Source organism: Phaethon lepturus, unplaced genomic scaffold (assembly GCF_000687285.1).
Source record: "Phaethon lepturus isolate BGI_N335 unplaced genomic scaffold, ASM68728v1 scaffold57216, whole genome shotgun sequence".
Taxonomy (NCBI): domain Eukaryota; kingdom Metazoa; phylum Chordata; class Aves; order Phaethontiformes; family Phaethontidae; genus Phaethon; species Phaethon lepturus.
In genome coordinates this window covers 1,844-10,066 of record NW_010549526.1, presented here as the reverse complement: position 1 = coordinate 10,066, position 8,223 = coordinate 1,844, and the positions used below count along the sequence as shown (strand labels likewise).

Genomic DNA, 8,223 nt, shown 5'->3' with positions numbered 1-8,223 from the left:
AGAGTGTAATGGTTCCTGAGAACAGCTCTGTGGTCTCATTCGTATGGTAGATTTCAACACAGTGCCAAAACTGGTGTTTGATCCTCAATGTCAGCTAGTTCTGGATGGTTTCTTGTCGGTAAAAAAATCTGACATTTCAAAGGCCTGCCTGAATTGTTTTGCGTGTAACTGGTCAATGTTTATCTGATAAACATTATGGTCTCTTAGAGCGTGAATCTGTTATGTAAAGTTCATTTTAAAGCCATGGTGAGAAAGGTGTTGTATTAGAACATACTTGGGAGAGGAATATGAGGGCAGGAAAAATGGCCTTGACTAGCAGAATTATCTTGAGTATTAAGGGTTATTCCTTATCTTTAGATGTCCAAGCCTTTACGACAGTACAAAGTGAAACTGTAAGACCTAATGAAAAAATCTTTGTAGTCATCACTGATGAACTTTGTCCCTGAATATCTGGAATAATTGTGTTTATTTTTGTTTAGTGGAGAGTGGATATGTACATTCTGCAGAGATCTGAGCAAACCAGAAGTAGAATATGATTGTGACAATTCACAACATACCAAGAAAGGGAAAACAGCACAAGGCCTCAGTCCTGTGGACCAAAGGGTATGTCTCAAATCTGTAGGAATCTGTTTCCTAGAAAAAGTGCGTTCTCGCATTAGCTATCCCCCACTGTTTCTTGAAGATGTTTTTGCTGTAGCTGCAGCAAATTAAATATAGTTGTGGCTTTTGCAAAAAAACCAGAAATGAGTAATGAGATTTTTTTTTCTTGCTGTGACCATGTATCTACGTGTTGGGGACTGTGTGAGTGTTCCATTACATTGGGACTGTGATCATCTAGTAGACAAAACTTGCATGTAAACACACATTCTGTACTTAAATGCATCCTTTAACATGCATTAATCTCTTCAGTGTTCTTAATTAGAAGTTCTTGATACAACCTTCATAAAACAATTAATGTAAGTTCGGTGTGTTAAGTTCATGCTGTGAGAGGTGCTAGAGGTATTTAGGTGCATTCTTGTGGAAGGTGACCTTGACAGTTAGAATTATTTTTAGCTTTATTAATCAGCCTGTGCTTAAAATGCTAGAATATTACCAAATCAAATTCCTCAGAAGGAATTACAAGCAAAGGAAAGAAATATTTCAATAGGGAATTCTTAGAAACACTCTGGCTTTGGTTTCAAATTGTTTAATTTTGTTTCGTGGGGAAAAGAAATAAAGTCTGCAACTCAGTCCTTTACTGTTCTGTGCGGTTATAGTTGGACAAAAGTGGTTGTGTATTGTCCTTTTTTTTTAAATTTGACTGCATATTGGTGTGCATCTTCATGTTTGACTTTAGCCCTAGGGTTTTGTTTACGAAGAAGAAAGCAAAAAGAGAGTATATTTCTGCTATGTGAACAGTAAGGTGGTGTTCTATCCTCTCAACAATTCCTTCCTAAGAACTTCACATCTTATAATTAAGTTTGTAGGGATTGCATTTAAATTTTTTAGTACTAAGCTTCTAAAGTACAAAACTATTTAAAATAGGGAGATATGAACTTCTGGGCTGAGGATAAATTAAGGATATTAATGTGAAGCTGTTTATTTCTTTGTAAGAAATGTGAACGTCTCCTGCTTTACCTGTATTGTCATGAGCTGAGCATTGAATTTCAAGAGCCAGTCCCAGCCTCGGTGAGTCTCCTGAAAAATTGTGATTTATTTTTGGCATAACATTTCTAAAAGTCTAGAGTTGAGTTCGGGAAGGAACTGACTGCTTTTAGTTGGAACATATTCTCCCTTGATCAGTCTAAAAGTTCTGGCGGTTGTCCATTATTTTGTGATTCTGAGGGAGACAGAAGCTGATTCTGTAGCTTCTCCATGCAGAGGCTCTAGTCCCAGTCTTAAACCCAGATACTTAAAAATACTTTCAATTAGCAGTTGTTGAATTGGAAAAGGATGTGTCGGGATATCTATGAAATTCAAAATGCTGTAGGAGAGCTGCCTTTTTTTTTTTGACAATCTTTTAAATTAGAGGAGGAAAGAAACTGGTTTGACTCTTCTGTTTTCAACTGTGAAAGAAGCAACTATAATGAAAAGCATTGCTGTGCTATGATAGACACTGAAGGTTAGAAAGAACTTCTCAAACAGTTTGAGGAAAGGAAATTGTTCTCACTTACTGGACATGCATACAGTGCATGAGGAGATTAGCTGATCGATATTTTGATAAGTGAAGAAATTAAACTGCTGCTGTGAACTATGTAGTCATTGTAGTATTAAAACACTTTATTTTTTACAGATACCAAACTACTATAAAATTATAAAGAAACCAATGGATTTATCTACGGTGAAAAAGAAACTGCAAAAGAAGCATTCCCAACACTACCAGACTCCTGAGGATTTTGTGGCAGATGTCAGATTGATCTTCAAGAACTGTGAAAGGTTTAATGAAGTATGTTAACTTCCAATCTGGATATTTTTTTTTTTTTTTTTTTTTTTTTTTTTTTAAGATTAAGGTTTATTTCAGCATGGTTGTGCAGCTTCTCCAATTAAAGGCTCTGCTTCCAGTTGTAACTTCTGCTTATGGAGCAGATGCTGAATCTGACACTTAAAAAAACCCAAACAAACCAAATGCAATTACAGAACTACCTCTCGGTTTTAGCTAAGTGGGGAGATCAGGCGTTAACAGAGGGAACTTTTGAAGTGCATTCACTGGTATGGATATATGACTGAGGAGCAGGGTGACCTTGTTTTACTGTACATCAAATAGATTGTAGAAGTGCTTAGGAAGTGTGGTTATAAAGACAATCAAGCAGTCCTTAAAACTGTCTCAAGCTCTACAGATGATTGTTCCTACACTCTTGAAACGTGGTAGACCTCTATTGAGGAAACTTCTACTGAGGAAAAGTGCCTTTCTGAAGAATATTCTAGTACCTCATGCAGGCTGAATCCAGAAAAAGCATTGTGTTCCTTGTGTGTAGTATTAAGCTTAGTGCTTTAGCTCATGGGTAGTCAGGCTCTCACAAAAATCAGTTTTCAGTAGATAACTTTTGCATGGAGTCATAGTTTTGATGAATGTGGAAAGTTTGACTTATTTTGCAATGAACCCATCTGATAACGAAATATTTACACCTTACATGTGAAACATGACTTGGGGAGATAAATTACCGAAGTGTTATTACTTGGTGGAGCAATGGAAAAAATATTCTGAATATTAAAAAAAAAAGTGGTGGTGTGCTGAAACAGGGTAGGAGCTGAGATAAAAGGGTATCCTCATTTCTGGGGCACCTGAAAGCAAGGATGACAAAAAGTCCTGGGGAGAAGACATCACAGGGAATGGCTCTCTTCTGACCTTAGAAATACATAAACCAGCCAGTATTTTTCTGTAAAATGTACTCTTAGTTTTGCAGTGTTTGGGCTGCGTTTCTGGCTCTGAAGAAGTAAATTGAAGGAAGTACGTAAACCTACAAAATTTCAACTGTTTCACAAGTACACTAGTGAAAATCAAGGTTAATGATGTAATGCGATAAATGCTCACAAGCATTTGGGACTTTGACACCCTCGACTCCCTTATGTCTCTGTATTAGGTGGAGGTTAATGAGCACTGTGGAAGAAGTTGCAATTATGTGAACTTCTCAATCAAGGGAATTAATGAAGCATCTACTGTAGAGGAAAACATGCTGCAGCTCTTAGGGACAAGAGTAAATCAAGGGAGCGAGGACTCACGGATTTGTCTTTTGTTTTATTGGGATTTTTTTGTTTGTTTTTTAAAAAAGGTGTTTCAGACTTGTCTCGCTATTCGAAATGCTGGCTCATGGCAAAAGACGAGTCACCCTCACCTCTCATAATAGCATTACGTCTAGTGCCTCTAAGCTATATGCTTTTAAAAAATAGAAATCCAAGTGGGGTAAGACCCCCAAGAAAGTAGTCTCGTGGAGCACTTCTCTCTAAAGTGAGACTTTTTCACAATAATGTCCAGGCAACTAAAATTTATAATGAAGAAAGCAGTCATGAGTAGAGCACAGTTTTGAAAATGACTGGGAGACACTTACTTGTACAAAAGTTGTGTGTTTTGTTGAAGGTTTATTTACCTCATGTCACCTACCTAAGACTGTTTTAAACCTGCTTCCGCTAAGTTTTAGAACTAAAAAGGTGTAGTCCATAACAAACTGTTTTGTTGTTATGGCTGACTTTAGTCATCCAATCCTATGCAATCTCATAACTTTAGAAAGGATTATAATTTCATTTTTTTTGACTCTGGTATCCTTTTTAGATGATGAAAGTTGTTCAAGTTTATGCAGAAACACAAGAGATTAATTTGAAGGTAAGCGTTTCAGACCATGCACACTTGGTGAAGGGATGTGCATTTCCAACAGGTGAATATTCCTGTCTTCTTTTATTTACAGGCTGATTCAGAAGTAGCACAGGCAGGGAAGGCAGTTGCATTATACTTTGAAGATAAACTTACAGAGATCTACCCAGACAGGACCTTCCAGCCTTTGCCTGAATTTGAGCAGGAAGAGGATGATGGTGAAATAACTGAGGACTCCGATGAAGATTTTATACAACCACGTAGAAAACGCCTAAAATCAGATGAGAGACCAGTGCATATAAAGTAATCTAATGATATGGACCTAAAATTTATTGTAAAAACTGTTATTTAAGTGTTCCTGGAATATTATCATGCCTACAGTGGCCATCTTGAAGAAGCTGATAGCTTTTTAAACAGTATTAGATTACAAAAAACACTTGTACAGAAAAGCAGTCTCATCAAAAGGGGAAAAAAAATGTATTGTAAATTTTTGGTGGTTTTTTTTTTCCTTGATTATTTGCTATATTCTTTCTTTTCCTGATGGAGGGGACACACTCATCCTGTTCTCACAGATAAGAGTTGGATGAATGTTGAGGAGAAGCAGACTTGATAAGAGATGTTCCATGTACAGATAAGACTACTTAGTAAAACGTTCTGCAGGACTGGGCCAGTACAGTTACCGTATCTTGCATTCATGCTGGACTGCAGTGTAAACTGTAAGCAATGTTCCTGAAATCCCCTCTTTGTGTGAACTTCAGTGCGTGTTGCTCATTGCTTTTATCATCTCATTTAAGCGGTATTGTGAATAACTGATCTTCTGTGTTGATCCAATTATCTAAATTTGACTTTCTTTACTACATTTTATGTATAGCAAAAGGAAAAAAAAAAATCATTAAACTGTTCTGAATTGGCAAGTGCAGGAGTGTGAGTTCTTGACAGATGAAAGACTAAACTGGTGGCAACAATCTCTTTTTCAGTAGAGCTACGTATATTTATTACAAATCCTGTGCACAGAACATCTTAGTGGTATTCATGGAAGAAGTTTTAGCATTGTGTCATCTGTCCCTGATCTCCCTAACGAGGCAGAATGTTATCCCCAATATTCATTGTCTAATTTTCTGTACTTAAAATATAGACTGAAGAGGTACTAACTGGTTGGGGTGTTTTTCCAGTCTTCCTAAATATCAGTTTCTAATAGACCACTCGGCAAACAATAACCTATTAACTACCAAATGTGTAAAATTTCCTGTATTCACTTTGTGCTATTTGTAAATAGTGAAATGAGATTTTTTGCAGATCAGCAACATTTGCTGAACTGTTTTTAAGCTAATATGTATTCTTATTAATTGTTCCTATCAAGAAAAGATTTGTAATATATGCTATTTCTAACATTGCATTCATTTTGAGGTTCTGTCTTATTTTTATTAGAATACTACTCGGAACTTTCTTCAGAAGCAGCTTATGAGCGAAATGTCTAGAAAGATTGGAATAAATCTGTTGAGATTGGGTTACTTGTCCATCCATTGAACAAAGCACTTCCCCAGACCAGGACTTGGCTCTGAGTGGTTTCTGGTCAAATACTGAAAACAGAACAATTTCCCTATTTCCCTAAACCCTGCGGCAGGCATTTCTGCAGTGCCTTCCCATTGCACGCTGCCTTCATTCCAGCATTTCTGCTTAGAAATGAGGTCATAGCAAAGTAATTATAGTTTGAACAGTTGTTTCCTTTACTGACAGAAATCAATACTAGAAATAATTAATGTAATTTCTGGCCTTCATATAGATCTTAAGGTAAGATGAAGAATAAATGTAATTGGATGAGGTCAAGTTGAAAGGCTATGAATTTGCCATAAGAGTTCGTGTGAATACAGTAATTCTGTGGTAAATCACTGGGGTTTTGGTATACTCAGCGTGAGCAATTCCTGTGACATTGTATACACTTTACCATAATGGTAAAGAGAAATGTTTTAGCACAATGTATTGAGATGTGCTCTCAGCAATTTTTATGCAAATCACTTAAGATTTGATCTCTTTTTATAAGAACAAAGTATATGTACATTGTGACTATACCTCTCTTACAGTAAATGGGTGACTTAAGGTATTTGTAACTTCAAGCTCATTTCTTTAGATTACACAAATGTTACACTTAAAACTCAAACTGGGTTGGCTGGGGTTTTTTCATTTCTCAGATAGTAGCATAGCGCCAGTTTAAACTTACTTTTTACCAGGTTGTATGTGAAAGGAAAATTAATTCTACTTAAACATATTAAATTGACAAATGGCAAAATCTCTGCCCGTAGAAAGGATGATGTGTGAATAGGACACTAATAGTAACAAAGGATCATTTAATGGCTCTATGTATTGCCTTTATGCATTTCTAGTTTCTCAGCTTCATTTTGCAAAGGAGTATTATTAAAATTATCATGAAAAGAAGATTTTGTGAATTCTTTTCAATTGGGGTTACTGTTTTTATGGTGCTTAAGCACTCCAGGTTCTGTACCTTCAGGCCTCAGCTTTTTAACTGTTCACTTTGTAAGGTGCACCAGTAATGGATTCAAGTACTGCAGATACCCACTGCCTGAACTGGAGCATAGGACAAGCATGAGGACATCCTAGACTGGGTCACAGAGTGGGGGAAGGACCACACTACAAAGCTGCGGGTCAGGGGTAGCACATGCTCCCTGGCTGCTGCAAGAACGGTACCATCTGTTTTCCACCCTGACCCCAGAGCAGATGTCTAAATGTGCTGAGATAGCCTCTCTGATTGGTTCACTCCCTGTGACAAGGTAGAAAAACTGTCAGACGTTGTAGGCTAGCAGCTTAGCCTACGTTCCTGTAGTTCACCTGCAAGCCACAAGTGATGCCAAACTTTGACCTTGATGAAAGTTCCAAGCTCTAATCTTGCACATAACCCACTAAACTGCTAGAATTGGTCCTTCCATGCTGCTCATTAGTGCTTAGTTGTATTATGTGGAATTTTGACTTGTGTCAAGAAATCTTAAGCATTTCTTTTATACAAAAAAGAAACAAAACAACATCCTCTTCCTTCTCCCCTCTTCATTTTGTAACTCCCAATACAATTCAGTGACTGTTTTGAAATTAGGTAAGTTCTATTCAAAAATATTTGAAGGATTAAAAAACTCTGCCAATACATTTCCTGATTCTGTAGTCTGCAAATGTTCATCATAGAACTGGTTTGCTCAGTCAAAACAACGTTTTGGTGCCATGCTGCATGTAACTTCAAGAGCAAATTAATGGGCTTTGTATTAACAGGCCACTGTGTTACTCTGAGCTGCTTCTCTATGCCAGATGATGTGTGTGCAATATGTGCAAGTGATGGTGTGTTTTACCCCGGGAATTGGAGCATAGCTTACATCAGTGAAACTTGTAGCAGAGAAAAGATGTGGTGGGTGCACTCTGCGTGCCAGCTCCTTTGTCTGCATGATTGCAGTGCTCCAACATGATAGCAAGAAGATAGTCTGGCACTCGATGTAGCTGTATGCTCTCATTTAAGACACTTGTTTAAAAAAAAAAAAAAAAAAAAGACCATTCATGTCTCAATTTTTGTTGTAAATGACCCTGAAGTTTAAGTTAATCCAAAGAAGTAAAAGGCAATGTGCTTTTGAAATGAGTGAAAAGTGTACAGTATGCTACTTGTAGACTTCTCAATTACCTCAGCAGGTATCCTGCCATGTAATTACTAGTGATTAATGATAATTTAACCAGCTGAATAGGTTCAGGTCTTTTATTTAACTGTGCCCTGGAATTAAATGGCCTATAGCATAATAAGGCAGAGTTACTATCAAAAAAATTTATGTTCCCCAAACTTTTGAAAATAGAAATGCTCTGTTAAATGTAGAGAGGTTGGGGTTTTTTTGTGCGGAATGTCACACCATTGCTATTACTTGTGACATTTGGCTGTGTCAGCACACTTAACA

At 37.0% G+C, this 8,223-nt stretch overlaps 1 protein-coding gene across 1 annotated transcript in view; it reads left to right on the top strand.

Moving 5' to 3' along the window:
• The window catches only part of TRIM33 (tripartite motif containing 33), a 25,151-nt gene extending 20,124 nt beyond the window's left edge, over positions 1–5,027 (top strand). The window contains exons 16-20 of the mRNA XM_010290267.1: positions 476–603; positions 1,594–1,668; positions 2,273–2,425; positions 4,247–4,297; positions 4,380–5,027. Coding sequence (XP_010288569.1) covers positions 476–603; positions 1,594–1,668; positions 2,273–2,425; positions 4,247–4,297; positions 4,380–4,592 — 620 coding nt within the window. The 3' untranslated portion in view covers positions 4,593–5,027. The remainder of the gene's footprint in view (positions 1–475; positions 604–1,593; positions 1,669–2,272; positions 2,426–4,246; positions 4,298–4,379) is intronic.
• Positions 5,028–8,223: the final 3,196 nt, after the last annotated feature.